Here is a 23,858-nt window from a genome sequence, read left to right as displayed (position 1 = left end):
GGATCCCGAGGCGTTCCCAGGCCAGCCGGGAGAGATAGTCTTCCCAGCGTGTCCTGGGTCTTCCCCGTGGCCTCCTACCGGCCGGACATACCCTAAACACCTCCCTCGGGCAGCGTTCGGGTGGCATCCTGACCAGATGCCCGAACCACCTCATCTGGCTCCTCTCCATGTGGAGGAGCAGCGGCTTTACTCTGAGCTCCTCCCGGATGGCAGAGCTTCTCACCCTATCTCTAAGGGAGAGACCCGCCACCCGGCGGAGGAAACTCATTTGGTCCGCTTGTACCCGTGATCTTGTCCTTTCGGTCATGACCCAAAGCTCATGACCATAGGTGAGGATGGGAACTTAGATCGACCGGTAAATTGAGAGCTTTGCCTTCCGGCTCAGCTCCTTCTTCACCACAATGGATCGATACAGCGTCCGCATTACTGAAGACATCGCACCGATCCGCCTGTCCATCTCACCATCCACTCTTCCCTCACTCGTGAACAAGACTCCCAGGTACTTGAACTCCTCCACTTGGGGCAAGATCTCCTCCCCAGTATTAATCCAATAGGATATAAACACGAACCATAGTACTCCTCACAAGCAGGTCACATGGCACCCAGTAGAGATTTATGCCAATTAATTAGACATGACGCCCGCGCATGCCAGTGAGCCAGATGGTAGGAGTGCCCTTGTTGGTTTGCACGGGGGGAAAAAACAAACCACCAGAATGTGCCGCCGCAAGCTGTGCGTGCACACACACACACACACACACACACACACACACACACACACACACACACACACACACACACACACACACACACACACACACACACACACACACACACACACACACACACACACACACACACACACACACACACACCTCTTCCAGTACATGTGACTCACGTGTACATCTCACTCTGCAAGTTCTATCAGGAAACCAGCTAATTGTTTTACTTCAGACTGAAACTTGAACCGCCTCATTTTCTTTCCTTCGCCTCATAGACCGAACAAGCTGACAGCTCTCAGACCAGTCTTTTTTTTCCAAATGAGAAATAAGACTCGGAACGTCGCCGTTGAGGCACACGAGCACTGGTATGAATACCGGCGAATCTCGCCAGCATCCGTCGGCTCTTACGCAACGTTGCCAGATTTCTCAAGACTGAAATGTTATCTGAGTCATTATGTCACAAGGCAATAAAAACCACAGACGATACATCATGTGCCGCCCTATATTTCTCACTATACACGATAATGCGATTGCAGCAAGAAAGAAATTAGTTAAGCATAACTCCTAAACCAAACATGCAATATGTCTAATAATGCCTGTATGAATGCATCTTTGTGAGTTTTACTAGAGACATGTGCTTTTGAAAGGTTTGCAAACACAAAAATGTGCTTTTTACTCAAGACAGTAATGTTCTTAGAATCCGTAAAAAATGTGTTTAAAGAAATAAAAAATAGTTTCAAGCATAATTCCTAAACCAAACATGCAATATGTCTAATAATGCCTGTATTAATGTACATTTGTGAGTTTTACTAGAGACATGGGCTTTTGTAAGGTTTGCAAACACAAAAATTATTGTTTTACTCAATAAGACAGTAATGTTCTTAGAATCCGTAGAAAATGCGTTTGAATAAATTAAAAAATGTTTCAAGCATAATTCCTAAACCAAACATGTAATATGTCTAATAATGCCTGTATTAATGTATCTTTGTGAGTTTTACTAGAGACGTGTGTTTTTATAAGGTTTGCAAACACAAAAATGTGTTTTTTATTCAATAAGACAGTAATGTTCTTAGAATCCGTAGAAAATGCGTTTGAAGAAATAAAAAATAGTTTCAAGCATAATTCCTAAACCAAACATGCAATATGTCTAATAATGCCTGTATTAATGTACATTTGTGAGTTTTACTAGAGACATGTGCTTTCATAAGGTTTGCAAACACAAAAATTGTTTTTTTACTCAATAAGACAGTAATGTTCTTAGAATCTGTAAAAAAAGTGTTTAAAGACATAAAAAATAGTTTCAAGCATAATTCCTAAACCAAACATGCAATATGTCTAATAATGCCTGTATTAATGTACATTTGTGAGTTTTACTAGAGACATGGGCTTTTGTAAGGTTTGCAAACACAAAAATTATTGTTTTACTCAATAAGACAGTAATGTTCTTAGAATCCGTAGAAAATGCGTTTGAATAAATAAAAAAATGTTTCAAGCATAATTCCTAAACCAAACATGTAATATGTCTAATAATGCCTGTATTAATGTATCTTTGTGAGTTTTACTAGAGACGTGTGTTTTTATAAGGTTTGCAAACACAAAAATGTGTTTTTTATTCAATAAGACAGTAATGTTCTTAGAATCCGTAGAAAATGCGTTTGAAGAAATAAAAAATAGTTTCAAGCATAATTCCTAAACCAAACATGCAATATGTCTAATAATGCCTGTATTAATGTACATTTGTGAGTTTTACTAGAGACATGTGCTTTCATAAGGTTTGCAAACACAAAAATTGTTTTTTTACTCAATAAGACAGTAATGTTCTTAGAATCTGTAAAAAATGTGTTTAAAGACATAAAAAATAGTTTCAAGCATAATTCCTAAACCAAACATGCAATATGTCTAATAATGCCTGTATTAATGTACATTTGTGAGTTTTACTAGAGACATGGGCTTTTGTAAGGTTTGCAAACACAAAAATTATTGTTTTACTCAATAAGACAGACAGTACTGTTCTTAGAATCCGTAGAAAATGCGTTTGAATAAATAAAAAAATGTTTCAAGCATAACTGCTAAACCAAACATGCAATATGTCTGCCTGTGACTTTTACTTTGAAAAGCTTATTCTGCATCACTTTCCCTTCAACAACTGAGCTGCCATTATGATTTGGAACAGCAATTTGCCAGGAAAGTCCAGTTTTACGACACAAATGTTAGTGGTAGTGGTAAAAATGGTGACACCTTGCAGTGCAAGCAACAGGGAATGGATGATGATTGTGTTAAAGTTACATCGACCTGAGTCCTAATCCCCGGTGTGAACGTAAAGCTAAAAACGCATCCAGTCGAGTCCTGAAATTGATCGGTTCAGACGCCGTTGATTCGCCTGCAGACTTTAATAGATTTGATGTGCTAAAGGGTGTGTTTGACACAGACCAAACAAACATCAAAAGAATGCTAAAAACAAGCCTATTCAGCCTTGTTGTACCCCCCAGCAGGTCTGCTTTCATACGGTCCACTGCTAGTTGCTCCACAGAACCTTAACATATTAATGTGGGAATGCATTTGTGTCCACTCACTACTTCCACATTTCTCAACGCTTAAACAGTTCCCACTTCAAAATGCTGAGTTTAGCTGAAACATACAGGCAGACAATTTTACACAACCTAAAAATTATCAACCTTTCCCATAATTTCACATTTTCCCTAGGAATTGAAAGTGAATTGACAATATTTAAAAGTAGGGCTGGGAATCTCAGGCTACTCAATACGTACGCAATACTGCCATTATCAATACATTGCTCTTAATAAATTACCACAGGGCGATTCTACTAAAGGACCAGGGGACCCGACTTCTCCCTTCACTCAGTACATGTCCATGCACTAAATTCGTCTGATTTCTCAAATAGTTCGGTTCTAAATAAGCCTCCTACAATCCAAGGAAACAACTAAATCCGATCGTGTCCGGTTTTTGAGGAGGCGGACTAACACACCTGGATAATGCAATTTGGTGATTTAACCCCCAATTCCAAGCCTTGATGCTGAGTGCCAAGCAGGGAAGTAATGGCTCCCATTTTTATAGTCTTTGGTATGACTAGGCTGGGGTTTGAACTCACGACCAACCGATCTCAGGGCGGAAGAAACAAATGTATTTAAGACGGTAGCTAAGGAAATGTAAAACGCCGGCTTAATGTGGAATGCCGAACGAAATACGAATGAGATGAAAGATAACGTAGCAGGTATATTAAAGGCGAATAATAAAACGTACAAAAACCTCTTCACGCTGCATTTGTGCACTCCCAACTGATTAGCAATAATTCTGTATTCCACACAACTGGCAAGATAGTCCAAAACATGGCAAACTTGATCTGGAACAGTATCGACCGTGGCATGAACGGTCTTTTCTTTGGATTTAAAACTCCTATTAATCAACAGAGACTTATGAATGAACTTTGAGACATTCAAAAGTTTGGTTTCCGTGATTCTTTGTCCGAAAAATCCTTGGAAAAAACTCTTCCACCGGTCTGTCTTGGCATCGGACCTGCATCCACCCCGGTACGTTCTTGGTAGTAGCGTCAAGTTTGTAACGCTTTCCAAGATCATTTCTTGAACTGTCTGCCATTGAACATCAGCGTAGCCATTAGAGACGTAATATGTGCCGATATCCCAGTGGGCATCACTTAAAACAAGTTGTAAGGATCTGCAATGCCTCGTGTGTCGTCATACGTCACCCGGAAAAGGAATTCATTTAACCGCGCTAAAATGAAATAAGTGCCCTCATGTACGGGAGGGAGGGGAGGCACATGGTGTGTGACCAATAGTCGCTTTAGAGAAAGTGTGTGGACACTTGGACTTCACACCTAAGTGTAAAAATTCAAAAAACAGAACTATTGGAGGAATCAGACTAATTTAGTGCATGGAAACATAGTGACTGTTATTCTCAAAAAACAGCATCCTCTGTAGTGAGCATTTGTCTGTGGTCTATTTTTGGTCAGAGTTAGACATTTCAGAAAAGAACAGCCCTGTTATGCAAAATATGTCAATGCAAGGATCCAGAGGTGGGAAAAATGAGCGATTAGAAAGTGGGAAATTCATGAGTGGATGGACAAATGTCCAAATATCGACATATGTTGAAGAAAAACTGTTCTAAAACGAGGCATTAATGCAAATGTTAGTTCTAGGTTTGGTTCCAACTAGTCAAAAGAGCAATAAGCTACCATTCCATTAACGTTATGTGTCATCTGGGCTCACGCGGAGGAGGGAGTAGCAGAGGGCAAGCTATGCTAGCTTGAATGTGAAGTGGTGAAGCAATCAGTATGAATGTGAAGTGGTGAAGCAATCAGTATGAATGTGAAGTGGTGAAGCAATCAGTATGAATGTGAAGTGGTGAACCAATCAGTATGAATGTGAAGTGGTGAAGCAATCAGTATGAATGTGTTCTACACTTACACAGGAGGAACCAGCTAAGAAGAGGAAATGAGCAAGTGAATGAGTAGGTCAGGAGAGACAATAATATCCACACATTACAGCCACGTGTCTGTCAGCCATACATATAAATGTACAGATAGACAACACACATCATGGAGCCGCAAGTTTATGGCGACTGGGGCCATATTGTCTGAACATTCTGTGGTTTTAGAAGGCACACAGATTACAGCAAGAATGCCTGTTCCCTAAGTAGGGACTTTTATTTATTTTTCACTTTGCAGTATTATGTATATATATATACACATATATACATACACTATATCATCCCTGACAAGGGATGATAGAGCCTGTGTTTTTTCCTGATTTTATTTATATATATATATATATATATATATATATATATATATATATATATATATATATATATATATATATACACACACACACACAGTACAGGCCAAAAGTTTGGACACACTTTCTCATTTCAATGCATTTTCTTTATGTTCATGACTGTTTACATTGTAGATTGTCACTGAAGACATCAAAACTATGACACCTGTGAAGTAAAAACCCTTTCTGGTGACTACCCTTTGAAGCTCATCTAGAGAATGCCAAGAGAGCGCAAAACAGTAATCGGAGCAAAAGGGTGGCTATTTTGAAGAACCTAGAATATAAAACACATTTTTAGTTATGTCACCTTTTTTTGTTAAGTACATAACTCCACATGTGTTCATTCATAGTTTTGATGTGACAATCTACAACGTAAATAGTCATGGAAATAAAGAAAACACATTGAATGAGAAGGCGTGTCCAGACTTTTGGCCTGTACTAATATATATATATATATATATATATATATATATATATATATATAAAATCAACATCATGTGTTGCCATCATTATAACACTTATACAAGACTTTTAAAGTCATTTTGATAGTAGGCTAATATAGACACATCATGTGTTGTCTTCATTATAACACTTATAAAAGCTCATGGAGAGAATGCCAAGAGTGTGCAAAGCAGTAATCAGAGCAAAGGGTGGCTATTTTGAAGAAACTAGAATATAAAATGTGTTCAAGGCGACAAGTCTTTAAATTGTTTGCAGCTCCAGGCCGATTACGTTTTTGTATTTGTGGTCCAATATGACTCTTTCAACATTTTGGGTTGCCAAACCCTGGTTTAGGCAAATATTATTTGGCTCTTCGGCGAGTTGGTCGAATGAAATCAGCTGGTGAGCTTCCAGTTAAAAGGTAGAGTAATACCACAACTAAAGTGATTTTCTTCAACACATCAATCCCAAGAAAAAGAACTTTAAACGTCACCTTCATGTCGGTCATGATGAGCTGGAAGAGCCCTCCCAAGGCGCTGCATTCCTTCTCTATGCCCGCATCCATTTTCCACAGGCGGGGGGGGAAGAAATCCTCCAGGAAAACTTTTTTTAGTCTTAAAAAAATAATAATTCTAAACTAGTCCGACATGAATAGTTTATCGTTAAAATTGTTACAAAAAAGGCGATGTTTAAAAAAAAAAGAAAAGAAAAATGTAGGAAAGAAAAAGAGTAAAGTCGCTTAGGTCAGCCGATGCTAGCGGCCGGCCAACTTGATAAACGTCCCGAAAAACAGCACATTGTGAGGGAATTAGCGAGCAAAGTACCGGTGGGGAAAATGTCTTTTCGGTGTAAAAGTTGTCCCCGGGAGGCGTTCAGTGGCTGGGCAGCGGAGAAAGACGGCTAACGGCAGCGAGCTAACTAGCAACCTGTGCACATGAGCAGCCCGTCATCGATGGCGTCGCCCGGTCACTCGTACCGCTCTTGTCCCGCTGCTCGAAGCTCCTCGTCACCGTCCGCTGCTCCAAGCCCCTCGTCACCGTCCGTCCGCTGCTCCAAGCCCCTCGTCACCGTCCGCTGCTGGGCGTCGGACACACTTGACGTTGCTCTATGACGACTTTTTTGACGCGGTTTGTTCTCCAAGCTTCACTTCAAGTGAGAGTGTCCTCATCCTCAAAGCTAAGTCCGCCCGCTGTTGACCAACCTTACATCCGGTACAGATTTCACAGTTAAAGCCCTCGATTTTCCTCCCTGAACGTAACATAGTGTCCATTCGTTTCAGAATCGATGTGGGTTTTTTTACGTCGCAGGGTGTTTTTTTTTTTTTTTTTTTCTTAATCGTTTACGAACCAGAACTGAAAAAAATGTTTTATTTTGATTTCACGTAGCATCCGGTTAAGACTGAGTACAACGAGCTTGATGGTGCGGCGTGTCCAGGCATGGTGGGTGTTTGTTGTGAGGTGGAGCGTAAGAGGCGTCCCGGGGGGGCGGAGAGAGTGTTGATTAATGAGTGTTAGAATGTGAGTAAAGTGCTTAAATCAGGGGTGCTCACACTTTTTCTGCAGGCGAGCTACTTTTCAATTGATCAAGTCGTGGGGATCTACCTCATTCATATATATAATTTATATTTACTTATTTATGAAACATATGTTTTTGTTAACAAGTTAAATGTGTTTAATGATAATACAAGCATGTTTAACACATATAGTTAATATTGTTAAGTTAAAGGTGTTTAAAGATAATGCAAACATGTTTAACACATATAGTTAATATTGTTAACAAGTTAAAGAGGTTTAGTGATAATGCAAGCATGTTTAACACATATAGTTAATATTGTTAATAAATTAAAGGTGTTTAATGATAATACAAGAATGTTTAACACATAGTTAATATTGTTAACAAGTTAAAGGTGTTTAAAGATAATACAAGCATGTTTAACACGTATAGTTAATATTGGTAATAAGTTAAAGGTGTTTAAAGATAATACAAGCATGTTTAACACATATAGTTAATATTGTTAATAAGTTAAAAGTGTTTAGAGATAATACAAGCATGTTTAACACATATAGATTCATTTCTTTCATGAAGACAAGAATATAAGTTAGTGTATTACCTGATTGTGATGACTTGCATTGATTGGAATCAGACAGTAGTGCTGATAAGGTCCGCATTTTCGAATGGAGGAGAAAAAAAGTCCTCCTTTCTGTCCAATACCACATGAAAGTGGTTGGTTTTTGGCATTTTATTTATCCAGCTTCCGTACTCCTTTGTATACACTTTACAAGAAATACATTGTCGGCAAACTCCGTAGCTTGCTAGCTTGTGCACGCCAGCTTTCTGAGACTCTTATTTTGGTAGCGCAGGCAGGATGAAGTAGCGCTTTTATTGTGCAACTGTGCAGTCGGTCTTTGGAGTTTTGACGACAGATACGGCGCCAGAGTCTGTTGAAATAAAGTGTTTCTCGCCTTCCAGTCGGTAATTTTAATGAGCTGGCAGCAGCCAGCGTCATCTCAGAAGACCCTCGGGTGCCGTGAATGTCAATCAAGTGACGAAAGTGACGTCATAGTGAATATTTATGATCGCTCATTTTTAGGACTATTTTTTTAATGGCTGGCTGGTGATCGACTTACACACCCTCCGAGATCGACCGGTAGATCGCGATCGACGTAATGAGCACCCCTGGCTTAAATGGTGAATGCATATGTTTTTTCCTCGAACGGCATGGCGCAGTGGAAGAGTGGCCGTGCGCAACCCAGGGGTCCCTGGTTCAATCCCCACCTAGTACCAACCTCGTCATGTCCGTTGTGTCCTGAGCAAGACACTTCACCCTTGCTCCTGATGGGTGCTGGTTAGCGCCTTGCATGGCAGCTCCCTCCATCAGTGTGTGAATGTGTGTGTGAATGGGTAAATGTGGAAGTAGTGTCAAAGCGCTTTGAGTACCTTGAAGGTAGAAAAGCGCTATACAAGTACAACCCATTTATCATTATTTATCATTTATATATTTATTATGTTTATTAATAACTGTAATAATAAATAGAAGTCCAAACTTTTTCCACTTACGGCCGCGTACTGACTGAAAAGTCAAAGCATGCGGGAGCCATTTTGAAATATTTTATTTTGAAAAACTAATAATAATAATAATTTGTTTCAACTTTGAGTTACGTGATAAAGCGTACTATCATTACTATTATTGTTTTTATATTGTTTTTATATTTGTTTATTTTTTGTTTTTATTCAGTCATTGGTAGAGCTAAGGATAATATTTGAATATTGTTTTGAATATTTTTTTTAATATTGTAGTGCAGCCCTTTGGAAACATTTTTGTTGTTTAAATGTGCTATATAAATAAAGTAAATTGGATTGGATTATTATTAGTTGTACATTGTCGGCTTTTTCTCATTACATTATGTTTTTTTCTTACTGTTTGATTTTATTTCCACACTATGGTGCGGGCCGCAAATGCCCCTCGGGCCACACCTTGGACACCACAATGCAGGAAAAATAAGTATTATAAAAAAACATTTGAATCGTTCCTCTTATTGTGTTGTTAAATATACTTCACGTGTGTCGCTTAGTCACCTATATAATGCCCAACTTTATTTACACAGAAAAAGTGTACAGTGTTTTGCTGAGTCACCGCTCTAGCAACCTCGCTGACAGTCCGTTACCACGGCAACCGTGTTTCGCTGAATCACCGCGACCACCTGCCTGACAAATCCCAGTCTGGTTTCCATGGAGACCAACTCCATTGGTGAACAACAATGTACTTTTAACTGTAAAAAAACAAAAAAAACAACAGCATGTTGCATGCGTTCAAAACAAACGTTTAGGCTCATTTTTCATGCATGATACAACAAAAGTTGCTTATTGTGAAGCAACAGTGACACCCTGTGGCCAAAAGGTGCAACAGTTCTTTCCCAAAGCTGAGGAAAATGTCTGTTATTGCACAAAATAACACACCGGAAGTCATGAAATGGGAATTTTATTACAAAATAACACAATGATTGATTGATTGACTGAGACTTTTATTAGTAGATTGCACAGTACAGTACATATTCCGTACAATTGACCACTAAATGGTAACACCCCAATAAGTTTTTACACTTGTTTAAGTCGGGGTCCAAGTCATGAAATTAGCATTTTATTACAAAACACACCGGAAGTCATTAAATGGGCATTTTATTACAAAACAACACACCGGGAGTCATGAAATGGGCATTTTATTACAAAGTAACACACCGGAAGTCATGAAATGGGTATTTTATTAGAAAATAACACACCAGAAGTCATGAAATGGGCATTTTATTACAAAATAACACAATGGAAGTCATGAAATCAGCAATTTATTACTAAACACCGGAAGTCATTAAATGGGCATTTTATTACAAAATAAAAAAAACGGAAGTCATTAAATGGGCATTTTATTACAAAAAAAAAAAAAACACAGCGGAAGTCAGGAAATGGGCATTTTATTACAAAATACCACACCGGAAGTCATGAACTGGGCATTTTATTACAAAATAACATCGGAAGTCATGAAATGGGCATTTTATTACAAAATACCACACTGGAAGTCATGAAATGAGCATTTTATTACAAAATAACACACCGGAAGTCATGAAATGGGCATTTTATTCTCATTTTTCATGCATGGATACAACAAATGTTGCTCTTTGTGAAGCAACAGTGACATTCTGTGGCCAAAAGTTGCAACTGCTCGTTCCCAGCTTTGAGGAAAATGTCTGTTATTGCACAAAATAACACACCGGAAGTCATGAAATGGGCATTTTATTACAAAATAACACACCGGAAGTCATGAAATGGGCATTTTATTCTTATTTTTCATGCATGATACAACAAAAGTTGCTTATTGTGAAGCAACAGTGACACCCTGTGGCCAAAAGGTGCAACAGTTCTTTCCCAAAGCTGAGGAAAATGTCTGTTATTGCACAAAATAACACACCGGAAGTCATGAAATGGGAATTTTATTACAAAATAACACAATGATTGATTGATTGACTGAGACTTTTATTAGTAGATTGCACAGTACAGTACATATTCCGTACAATTGACCACTAAATGGTAACACCCCAATAAGTTTTTACACTTGTTTAAGTCGGGGTCCAAGTCATGAAATTAGCATTTTATTACAAAACACACCGGAAGTCATTAAATGGGCATTTTATTACAAAACAACACACCGGGAGTCATGAAAAGGGCATTATATTACAAAGTAACACACCGGAAGTCATGAAATGGGTATTTTATTAGAAAATAACACACCAGAAGTCATGAAATGGGCATTTTATTACAAAATAACACAATGGAAGTCATGAAATCAGCAATTTATTACTAAACACCGGAAGTCATTAAATGGGCATTTTATTACAAAATAAAAAAAACGGAAGTCATTAAATGGGCATTTTATTACAAAAAAAAAAAAAAACACAGCGGAAGTCAGGAAATGGGCATTTTATTACAAAATACCACACCGGAAGTCATGAACTGGGCATTTTATTACAAAATAACATCGGAAGTCATGAAATGGGCATTTTATTACAAAATACCACACCGGAAGTCATGAACTGGGCATTTTATTACAAAATAACATCGGAAGTCATGAAATGGGCATTTTATTACAAAATACCACACCGGAAGTCATGAAATGAGCATTTTATTACAAAATAACACACCGGAAGTCATGAAATGGGCATTTTATTCTCATTTTTCATGCATGGATACAACAAATGTTGCTCTTTGTGAAGCAACAGTGACATTCTGTGGCCAAAAGTTGCAACTGCTCGTTCCCAGCTTTGAGGAAAATGTCTGTTATTGCACAAAATAACACACCGGAAGTCATGAAATGGGCATTTTATTACAAAATAACACACCGGAAGTCATGAAATGGGCATTTTATTACAAACTAACACACAGGAAGTCATGAAATGAGCATTTTATTGGGAAGTGACATGAGCAGCACATACATCTGACCAATCAATACAGTACATTAAAAGAAAAAGCGAAATGATTGGTTGACATGATGCACGCCATGAAAGGCACAGCTGGCCGAGGGATTGGATCAAACAAAACAAAACAAAGTTAAATACAAGGTCAAATCAAGTGTTGGTTGGGTTCACGTGTCGGAATGATGAGAAAGTGAAATGAATCATTAAGTGTCCTTCAGTCCGACATTGTTTACCTTCTAGTTCAAGGTCATTGAGGTCACAGAGCATTTCCTGCTTGATTCTTTCAGGAGAAAAAAGCGACAGGAAGAAGTCAAGTCTTGATAGGACAGCCGCTGAAATGTACAAAGTGATCAAATAATAACGACAATCAGTAACCTTTGCAACAGGGGTGTCCAAACTTTTTCCGGCGAGGGCCGCAAACATAAAAACTGAAGACTGCGGTACGTTAACTAAACAATAAAGGTCTACTAATAGATCCTAAACAGGACATCCAATCTGACCTTTGTGTTATCAGCATCAAATCTGCCTGGAATTAAGTAATTTAGCATGCTAGCATTAAAGTTTGTAGCCAATTTTGCAGCCGAATGCCTCAGTTATATAACCTGGTACTTGACACATGCTAACTGTTAGCTAACATTACCATGCTAACATTTTTCAGCCAATGTCAAATTTCAGTCATATAACCTGGTACTGGACACACGTTAACTGTTAGCATATTGCTAACATTACCCTGCTGGGATTTTGCAGCCCAATGCCTCAGAGTACTGGACACATGCTAGCAACTTTTTTTTTTCAGCTAATTTTACATGCATACGCTTCACGGTCATATATTGCTGATGTATTTTAACTGTTAGCATGCTAACATTAGCATCCACAATGCTGTTTCTCTCAAAATGGCATATTGTAGTTTTTGTTAGGTTTGTCTTCAGAATGTGTCGCGGGCCAATAAAAAAACAAGCCGTGGGCCACAAGTGACCCCCTGCGCGCATTTTGGACACCCCTACTTTATAAGATTAATAAAATATTCATCATAATTAGTAGTACAATTTTAATGACATAGAATGTTCTGCATTAAGTATCTTATTAGTGTACTTTCCAAACACAGTGCTTACCTAGCGGGCACAAGACATTGATACAACGTACGTGTCCTTTAAAACTGACTTTGAAACAACGTTGAAAAATAGCCGACGAACGTTGATGTTCAACGTTGGATCCACGTTGTTGGTTGGGAAATGAGCAACGTTCAGTGGTCAAATCATGTCAGAAGCCAACATTGATTAAACGTTGTGAAAAAGCATGTTGTTTCAACCTTGTGTTTGAGTTGCTCAACGTCAGGACAGAATTGGAGCAGTTTCAATGTGTGGTGCCTGCTGGGAGAGGACTTGTGTGTGATGCTGCTAATAAAAAGTCAATAATCAATAGCGTGGACTTTGGTCTGGTGAAAAAGTGTAAATAAGAATAAAGTTGATCTTGATGAGGTTGTTCCAGTTGGTCCTTCATTAGCTGCTGAGCACAAAGATGGTAGTTGGTGGATGACATCAGGAATAAAAGACGGTCTGTCTGTCCACCCACTTGTCCGCCAGTCTGTCCGAGGACATGAGCCCCTCCCCCGTGTCCCCGCCCCGCCTGTGTCTCTTGGCCAGGTCGCTGGCGATGGCCAGGGCCCCTCCCTTCAGGAACCTGACAAAGTTCTCCCCCACCAGCGGCCCCATGGCGTACAGGCCCGGGCCCTCCGCCGCCAGCACCGCGTTGGTGTAGGGGTCAACGTCCACGGGGTTCCTGCGGCACGTGACCGGCTCGTCGGGCCGCACGCCCAGCGGGCGCCCGTCGTCGGCAAGGAAGGACAGGTTGGGGTGGGCGCCGATCAGGACCAGCGCCTTGGACACCTGGACCACCGTGGACTGGCCCGAGTCGGACTGCAGCACGCACTTGCGGTCGGGGCGGAAGGCGGCCACCCGGTGGCGGGGGAAGCACAGGTAGCCGGCGTAGGGCGAGGAGGGCGGGGGGGAGGAGCTCTGGAGGTGGTGCTGAGGGGGAGAACCTTCTTGGTGTTGCTGTTGCATCATCATCTGGTGCACCTGCAGACAAACCAGCACTAAAATAACTTATGTACTGATGGGAATAAATATTGGTAAAAAGTACTTTTAAATATTGTTAAGAATATCGTAAAAACCGTCAATTCCGGACAAAGCTGCTACTTTTTCCCCTACACTTTGAATCCCGCGGCTTGTAAAACGGTGCAGCCAATTTAAGGATTTATCTTCTTGGGTTAAATTCAAGAGGAACAAAGGATTTCCAGATCTGGATGGCGAGCCGAGCCTGAATCCATCAAACTGGTATAGAGTTGTACGGTATACCGCTACTAGTATAGTATCACTTACTAGTATAGTATTGCGGTACTAGTGAATCAAAAACGGTACTATACTCTGTTTGAAAAGTACTGCTTCCCCATATTTCTTTTTTTTTTTTTTACAGGCACGTGATGACATTGCTGGTTTTACGAACAGAGGAGCATGTTGGGCAGCGCACACACACAGAGTACTTACAAGCAGACACAGTGTGTAGACAGAAAAGGGAGAATGGACGCATTTTGGTGTAAAAAGTCAAGATAAAGGTGAAGTTATAACACTGAAACACCCTCAGGAAGAGCTGCTTTAACACATGGCACAGTTTTAGCTACTTCTAAATCACTAATCCTTGTCTCCATGGCGACAAATAAAGTGAGTTTCTTACAAGTATCATTATCACTGGAGGACGAGGAATATCTAAACATGCTTCACTACACACCGTAGGAGGATACAATAGCTCACCACCGTAACAATGTAAACAAATGCCATGGGTGGATCTACACCTGACATCCACTGTAATGATACCAAGTACAAGAGCATATCTAGTTGATACTACGATGATTACATCGATATATTTTAGCATAACAAAATATTTTTTCGTTTTGTTTAATGCATGTGATGTTTATAAAGTCAGTAAATATGTCCCTGGACACATGAGGACTTTGAATATGACCAATGTATGATCCTGTAACTACTTGGTATCACATCCATACCTAAATGTGTGGTATCATCCAAAACTAATGTCAAGTATCAAAGAAGAGAAGAATAAGTGATTATTACATTTGAACAGAAGTGTAGATAGAACATGTTGAAAGAGAAAATAAGCAGATATTAACAGTAAATGAACAAGTAGATTAATAATAATTTTTACAGTTTGTCCCTCATAATGTGTAGAAAATAATAGGTGTATAAATGACACAATATGTTACTGCATACGACTAATTAGGAGTCTTTGTTTGCTTACTTACTACTAAAAGACAAGTCGTCTAGTATGTTCAACATTTTATTTAAGGACTAAATGACAATAATAAACATATGTTTCATCTACACTAACATTTGTTGTTACAATAAAGACAATAATGACATTTTTTGTGGTCCCCTTTACTTAGAAAAGTATTCAAATACATTTTGGTAACAGTATCAATATAAACTGTATTTGTGAGCCAACTGGTTACACACACACACACACACACACACACACACACTTACTGAAGTCTGAGACGAACATTCAAAAGGTATTTTTATTATTTTCTATTTTCAAGAGATGGAGCGCCCTTGTTGTATTTTGTGCACACTTCCTATTCAAACGTTAAATGCACATTTCTCCTGCACATTGTGTGTATGTGTGCTATGTTGTGGCACACCTAGGATCCTAGAAACGGTCTGATCTGGCCCAGTATTAGGTTAAAGGGAACTATAAATACAAGACAGAACACACCAAGTGTCACACTAGCAAACATGGCTGCAGTGCCATGTAATGGCCACTAGGGGGCAGCAGACTTCACAAGTCCAACACATGGCTATTTCTTAATGTCTTAATTAAATACTTGATCTTCATTCATTTAGGAAAAAATACATGCAATTGAAATATCTTTAAATATTATCTAATAATGCAACAAATATTATATTACCATAAAAAAATTTGAAACAAAAAACAATTTCAAAGCAAGTTATCTATCAAGTTTAAAAATTACGAAATAAATGTTACGGTAAAGAAAACAAACCCTGCAGTGTTGTTTTTTCATTCATAAAAGGGTAGTGCTGCTTTTTACAGTACAATCCTGTGTCTGAGCTGCCAGTTCTTTACCCTAAAATATACGGTGGTTTTTAGACCCCCAAAATACCGTAAAAATCACTGTCAATTCTGCAGTAAAATTATGGCGTATTTTAAATTTAAATTATAGGATTTTTTTCAAAGTGTATGTAAAAAATACATAATTAAATTCCGGTGCCAAAAAAGTCTGATTTTGAGATTGATCGCGATTCTTATTTGTAACAATTTTTAATCGATTAAAAAAATATATATTATATTTTTCCCCATAATTAAATAGGGTGCCAAAAAATTTCAGATTTTCAGATTATTTGCGATTTTTATTTGTTATTTATTCAAAAAATTAAAAAATAAATATTTATATACATTTTTTAATTTTTTCCCCCATAATAATTAAATAGGTGTGCTAAAGAAATGTCTGATTTTAAAATTAATTGCAATGCTTATTTGTAACCAATTTTTAATCAATTGAAAACAAATAAAAAATAAAAAAATCCCATAATAATTAAATAGGGGTGCCAAAAAATGTCTGATTTTCCAATTAATTGCAATTCTTATTTGTAACGATTTTTAAATGATTGAAAAAAATAAAAATAAAAATTCCACAATCTGTCCTGTCCAGCTACTCAGACAAATCATATAGTACATGATCTATATCTGCTCTACACATTTACTTTAGAAAATAGAAGTTATAGTTGCTGTAGATGATCTATATCTACTCTACACATTTACTTTAGAAAATAGAAGTTATAGTTGCTGTAGATGATCTATATCTGCTCGACACATTTACTTTAGAAAATAGAAGTTATAGTTGGTGTAGATGATCTATATCTGCTCTACACATTTACTTTAGAAAATAGAAGTTATAGTTGCTGTAGATGATCTATATCTGCTCTACACATTTACTTTAGAAAATAGAAGTTATAGTTGCTGTAGATGATCTATATCTACTCTACACATTTACTTTAGAAAATAGAAGTTATAGTTGGTGTAGATGATCTATATCTGCTCGACACATTTACTTTAGAAAATAGAAGTTATAGTTGGTGCAGATCAGGGGTCCTCAAGTACAAATCTTGAAGGTCCACAAATGGGTTTTTATAAACAGGCTGGGTCCGTTTATTATCGGTCAAGCTTATATACAGGTAAAAGCCAGTAAATTAGAATATTTTGAAAAACTTGATTTATTTCAGTAATTGCATTCAAAAGGTGTAACTTGTACATTATATTTATTCATTGCACACAGACTGATGCATTCAAATGTTTATTTCATTTAATTTTGATGATTTGAAGTGGCAACAAATGAAAATCCAAAATTCTGTGTGTCACAAAATTAGAATATTACTTAAGGCTATTACAAAAAAGGGATTTTTAGAAATGTTGGCCAACTGAAAAGTATGAAAATGAAAAATATGAGCATGTACAATACTCAATACTTGGTTGGAGCTCCTTTTGCCTCAATTACTGCGTTAATGCGGCGTGGCATGGAGTCGATGAGTTTCTGGCACTGCTCAGGTGTTATGAGAGCCCAGGTTGCTCTGATAGTGGCCTTCAACTCTTCTGCGTTTTTGGGTCTGGCATTCTGCATCTTCCTTTTCACAATACCCCACAGATTTTCTATGGGGCTAAGGTCAGGGGAGTTGGCGGGCCAATTTAGAACAGAAATACCATGGTCCGTAAACCAGGCACGGGTAGATTTTGCGCTGTGTGCAGGCGCCAAGTCCTGTTGGAACTTGAAATCTCCATCTCCATAGAGCAGGTCAGCAGCAGGAAGCATGAAGTGCTCTAAAACTTGCTGGTAGACGGCTGCGTTGACCCTGGATCTCAGGAAACAGAGTGGACCGACACCAGCAGATGACATGGCACCCCAAACCATCACCCAACCATGCAAATTTTGCATTTCCTTTGGAAATCGAGGTCCCAGAGTCTGGAGGAAGACAGGAGAGGCACAGGATCCACGTTGCCTGAAGTCTAGTGTAAAGTTTCCACCATCAGTGATGGTTTGGGGTGCCATGTCATCTGCTGGTGTCGGTCCACTCTGTTTCCTGAGATCCAGGGTCAACGCAGCCGTCTACCAGCAAGTTTTAGAGCACTTCATGCTTCCTGCTGCTGACCTGCTCTATGGAGATGGAGATTTCAAGTTCCAACAGGACTTGGCGCCTGCACACAGCGCAAAATCTACCCGTGCCTGGTTTACGGACCATGGTATTTCTGTTCTAAATTGGCCCGCCAACTCTCCTGACCTTAGCCCCATAGAAAATCTGTGGGGTATTGTGAAAAGGAAGATGCAGAATGCCAGACCCAAAAACGCAGAAGAGTTGAAGGCCACTATCAGAGCAACCTGGGCTCTCATAACACCTGAGCAGTGCCAGAAACTCATCGACTCCATGCCACGCCGCATTAACGCAGTAATTGAGGCAAAAGGAGCTCCAACCAAGTATTGAGTATTGTACATGCTCATATTTTTCATTTTCATACTTTTCAGTTGGCCAACATTTCTAAACATCCCTTTTTTGTATTAGCCTTAAGTAATATTCTAATTTTGTGACACACGGAATTTTGGATTTTCATTTGTTGCCACTTCAAATCATCAAAATTAAATGAAATAAACATTTGAATGCATCAGTCTGTGTCCATCCATCCATTTTCTACCGCTTATTCCCTTTTGGGGTCGCGTGGGGCGCTGGAGCCTATCTCAGCTACAATCGGGCGGAAGGCGAGTTACACCCTGGACAAGTCGCCACCTCATCGCAGAAATGTTGAACTTGACTCCCGTAATATTACAACTTTACAAAAAAACTACTCTTTTTCCTTGAATAAATACAACTGGTTAATGAGGCAGTTTTTTTTGAAATTATTATTATAATAATGTAAGTTATGTTTCTCGTAAAATGACTGAAATTATTCTTGTAAAAATATATTATATATTTATTTATAGTATATTTTCATTCTAAATACCTTAACTCTTATTCGATTTTTTTAAATGTTATACTTCTGCTTTGGTATTATACTACTGGGAGGATTTTCTGTGCAATGAATAAATATAATGTACAAGTTACACCTTTTGAATGCAATTACTGAAATAAATCAAGTTTTTCAAAATATTCTAATTTACTGGCTTTTACCTGTAGTAGCAGGAGGTAGGTAGTTTAACATTTTCTTAAAATTAACAAAAATAAAATAAATATCCAATAAAATACATGAAATATTTTCTTTGAAACAAAAATAAATAAGAACTTTGAAAAAATGTGTCCTCTGCATTTGACCCATCCCTTGATCACCCCCTGAGAGGTGAGGGGAGCAGTGGGCAGCAGTGGCGCTACGCCTGGGAATCATTTTTGGTGATTTAACCCCCAATTCCAAGCCTTGATGCTGAGTGCCAAGCAGGGAAGAATGCTGGTATGAGCTTTTAAACATAACCCGTTAACTGCTGCCAATCAAATGGTGAATAAGATACTCTTTAGGGTTCATATGTTTGTAAATCTGACTGTGATGAAGTCAGTGCCTCACCAGCCATCAACCTCACCGCACGTTACTGCTCTGTTGCTATTTGTTGTTGTGTCATAGATTTAACAAAAATCTTGCTTGATGTTTCATATGACTTTTTCAGCCTCGTGATTTCTTTTTTTTCTTAACTCTGAATCATGAGGAAATGTCTCTTCAAATTCGCGGTGCTCTTTCAGATAGTGACGTTTCAGATTTTCACTTTTCACCAGAGCACCAGTACTGTTGCATATTAAGACACATTGGTCTGGTACTTGCAGTAGGTAGGATGAAACATATTGCTCTGTCCATTCTTCCTTGAAACGTCGGTTTTCCCTGTCCACCTTTCTTTTACCAGCCTGAGCCAACTTGGAGCATGCCATTGTGATTTGATTCACATTCAGTGACTGACGAGTGAACAGTTAGCGAAGTAGCGATACGAGACAACTGTGTGCCTGCAGCGAAAGGTTCCATGCACTGTGCACTGCACATGTGTATGACCCAGGTGGTAACAGCCTATCAGCGCGTCGTTGTGATAGAGATGACAACTCATACCCCGGAATTAGCCAATCAGAGTGGCGTTCTCTCGCTCTCACTCCGTCTCTCTCTCTGAGAGAGACGGAGTGAGAGCGAGAGAGAGAGAGAGAGACGGAGTGAGTGAGACACGAGAAGTGTAAACGAAACGTGGAGATATTTGATTAAAAACAACGAAGAACGTTGACTTGCGCTAGCGATAACTCACAGATGAATACAATTATTATATTTTTTTATAATAATTATGATTATAATAATTAAAAAAATAAATAAATAAATAAATTGTTTTATTTATTTATTTTTTTACTATAATTCGTGCTGGGTCCGGACGGACACGTCGCTGGGTCCGGACATGGACCGCGGTCCGCCTGTTGAGGATCACTGGTGTAGATGATCTATATCTACTCTACACATTTATTTTAGAAAATAGAAGTGTTGGATACTTCTCTTGTTGCCTTATTTGTATTTGACTTTATTAAATGTTTGGCTAGAATTGTATTCAACAAAAGCAGTTTTCTTGAAGTAATATAGAACTGATATAGAGCTGTTGATCTATTTTATGGAGGAATGTAGTTCATCATAGAACTGGCACTCAACATTACTGAAAAAGTATAGATTTGGAATGAAGAATCGATTCCGAATCGAATCGTTATCCCAAGAATCAAATCAAATCCTGTGGTGTTGAAAGATTGACAGCCCTACTAATCAAATGTATAGGCAGTTGTGTGTCCTAATACATGAATATTTATATTTTCTGTTATAATTGTGATGTAGTGTATAAGATTACAGAAGTAGTGAAATACTAGATCTTTTTTTCCAATGAAAATATTGATACTATAGTTATTTGAGACGGTGTATGTCATTACGTGTCATGAACACAGTGTAAAGTAAATCAATCATTGAGATCTTGTCACAATGAAACGTGATTTTCGAGAACTACTTTTTGTCCCGCCTAGGTAAGTACGTCATTAGACCGCATCTCATTCACTCTGTCATTTGTCTACTGAAGACAATGACGGGTAATTAAAATGATTACTCAGCAAGTACTTGCATCTGCATCAACTATATCTTTTGTTTGGCTGAACAGGACAGATTAAAAAATAAATTAATAAAAAAAAAGAAAGTATATACCGTATTTTTCGGACTATAAGTCGCAGTTTTTTTCAGTTTGGCCGGGCTCCAGTGCGACTTATACCGTATTTTTCGGAGTATAAGTCGCACCTGCCGAAAATGCATAATAAAGAAGGAAAAAAACATATATAAGTCGCACTGGAGCCCGGCCAAACTATGAAAAAAACTGCAACTTATAGTCCGAAAAACACGGTATATATATATATATATAAGTCGCACTGGAGTATAAGTCGCATTTTTTGGGGAAATGTATTTGATAAAAGCCAACAGCAAGAATAGACATTTGAAAGGCAATTTAAAATAAATGAAGAATAGTGAACAACAGGCTGAATAAGTGTACGTTATATGAGGCATAAATAACCAACTGGTATGTTAACGTAACATATTATGGTAAGAGTCATTCAAATAACTATAACATATAGAACATGCTATACAATCTGTCACTCCTAATCGCTAAATCCCATGAAATCTTATACGTCTAGTCTCTTACGTGAATGAGATCAATAATATTATTTGATATTTTACGCTAATGTGTTCATCATTTCACACATAAGTCACTCCTGAGTATAAGTCGCACCCCCGACCAAACTATGAAAAAAAACTGCGACTTATAGTTAAAAAAAATATGGTATATATATATATATATATATATATATATATATATATATATATATATATATATATATAGAGTCTGGATTCATTTGAAATTAGTTTTTGTTTTGACACCCCCAATATATATACATACACAAAAAGTATAATATATATATATATATATATATATATATATATATATATATATATATATATACATATATATATATATATATATATATATATTAGGGCTGCAACAATAATCGATTAAAATCGATTATTAAAATAGTTGGCGATTCATTTAGTCATCGATTCGTTGGATCTATGCTATGCGCAGAGGCTACTTTTTTTATTTATTTTATTTATTTTTTTATAAACCTTTTTTTATAAACTGCAACATGTACAAACAGCTGAGAAACAATAATCAAAATAAGTATGGTGCCAGTATGCTGTTTTTTTCCCCCAATAAAATACTGGAAAGGATAGAAATGTAGTTTGTCTCTTTTATCCGATTAATCGAAGTAATAATCAACAGATTAATCGATTATCAAATTAATCGTTAGTGGCAACCCTAATATATATATATACATACATACATACATATATATATAGTATATATATATATACAGTATATATATATATACACACACACACACACACACACACACACACACACACACACACACACACACACACACACACACACACACACACACACACTATAATGTCTTTAATGTGCGGTTTTGTGAAGGCTAGAACCAATTATTCATGTTTACATTGTTTCCGATGAGAACTCTGCTTCACTTTAAAAACTTTTGGGTTTACAAACTATGTTCAAGCCCCAATTAAGTGTGTAAATGGAGGTTGGACTGTATATGTTTGTCCAGTAAATGAATTGTAATTGAAACATGATCTGTTTGATAGCAAACAACATTCAAGCAGTGAAGTTTAGGTAATAACAAGCGTTAGTTACCTTGTGGTATTCCGGGTAGAGCATCTTGGGTAGCTGATTGAAGATGAGGCCGGGGTCGGTCACAGAGCGTCGGAAGACGTGGTAGACAGGCGTGCTGAGGTGGTGGGCCGCCAGCACGGCGTCGGCCGCCGTGAGGCCCGCCCCCACCACCAGCACCGGGTCCGAGGACTGGTCCAGCTCGCCGCGGGAGATGGCGGCCTCCAGCTCCCAGAAGGAGTGGCAGACGTAAGGCAGGGACTCGCCCTCCACGCCAAGTCTGGCCGGGATGTCGTGAGTCCCGGTGGCCAGGACCACGTTGTGGGCCAGTAGGGAGAAAGGCACCTTCTCTGATGTGGACGCATCTAGTCAAGGAGGGAACACACTTACTTCTTTTATCACATGCACTGTAGCAGCTTCATCATACCTCCAAGCTCCGCCCCCTCGCGGCACTGGAGTCCCTTCACTCTCCAGCAGGGAGGCGACCCCTCCTGGTTGCCGGGGTGCCTGGTTACCGAGGTAACAACGGTCCTGCAGGCAAAGTTGTCCTCCAGGGACATCTGGGAGACGTAGTGCTGGTAGTAGGAGGCGATCTCTGCTGGCGTGGCGCGGTCGTTACGCACGTTCCTAATGGCAAAAGTAGAGCACGCCATGAAGCTCACCACGTCTGACCTCAAAGTGCTCAAACTCTTTTTCATTAAGGGCCACAATCCAGCCCTCAGAGGGCCGCTTGTAAGGCTAAATATATCATGTACACTTACGTCAAAGTCTTTGTCACGACAACTTGCTTTCATCACATCTTATTCAACTGGATGCACCACACTTTATGCCAAATATGAAAGAACATTATCAAATTAACCAGCATATCACCAAAAATAATGTGGCGGGCCACGTACATTTATGCTGCATATGCGGCAGGCAACATAAAACAATGCAGCATATCACATACAATTAGGTCCATAAATATTTGGACATTGACACAATTTTCAGTATTCCAGCTCTGTACAACACCACAATGGATTTTAAAGGAAACAATCAAGATGTGCTTTAAGTGCAGACTTTGAGCTTTAATTTGAGGGTATTTACATCCAAATCAGGTGAACGGTGTAGGAATTAC

General features: G+C 38.6%; 2 protein-coding genes across 3 annotated transcripts in view; both read right to left on the bottom strand.

Moving 5' to 3' along the window:
- The window catches only part of mtss1 (MTSS I-BAR domain containing 1), a 76,131-nt gene extending 68,960 nt beyond the window's left edge, over nucleotides 1-7,171 (bottom strand). For both annotated transcript variants that reach the window (XM_061977602.1, XM_061977603.1), the window contains exon 1: nucleotides 6,465-7,171. In XM_061977602.1, coding sequence (XP_061833586.1) covers nucleotides 6,465-6,536 — 72 coding nt within the window. In that variant the 5' untranslated portion in view covers nucleotides 6,537-7,171. The remainder of the gene's footprint in view (nucleotides 1-6,464) is intronic.
- A 4,735-nt stretch (nucleotides 7,172-11,906) lies between these two features.
- Nucleotides 11,907-23,858, bottom strand: part of osgn1 (oxidative stress induced growth inhibitor 1) — a 30,585-nt gene continuing 18,633 nt past the window's right edge. The window contains exons 6-8 of the mRNA XM_061977601.1: nucleotides 23,169-23,368; nucleotides 22,766-23,106; nucleotides 11,907-14,012 (exon numbers count right to left, since the gene is read on the bottom strand). Coding sequence (XP_061833585.1) covers nucleotides 13,473-14,012; nucleotides 22,766-23,106; nucleotides 23,169-23,368 — 1,081 coding nt within the window. The 3' untranslated portion in view covers nucleotides 11,907-13,472. The remainder of the gene's footprint in view (nucleotides 14,013-22,765; nucleotides 23,107-23,168; nucleotides 23,369-23,858) is intronic.

The sequence above is a fragment of the Nerophis lumbriciformis genome, linkage group LG18, assembly GCF_033978685.3.
Source record: "Nerophis lumbriciformis linkage group LG18, RoL_Nlum_v2.1, whole genome shotgun sequence".
Classification (NCBI taxonomy): domain Eukaryota; kingdom Metazoa; phylum Chordata; class Actinopteri; order Syngnathiformes; family Syngnathidae; genus Nerophis; species Nerophis lumbriciformis.
Note: the sequence above shows the minus strand (reverse complement) of the source record. Positions and strands in the feature narration are given on the sequence as shown.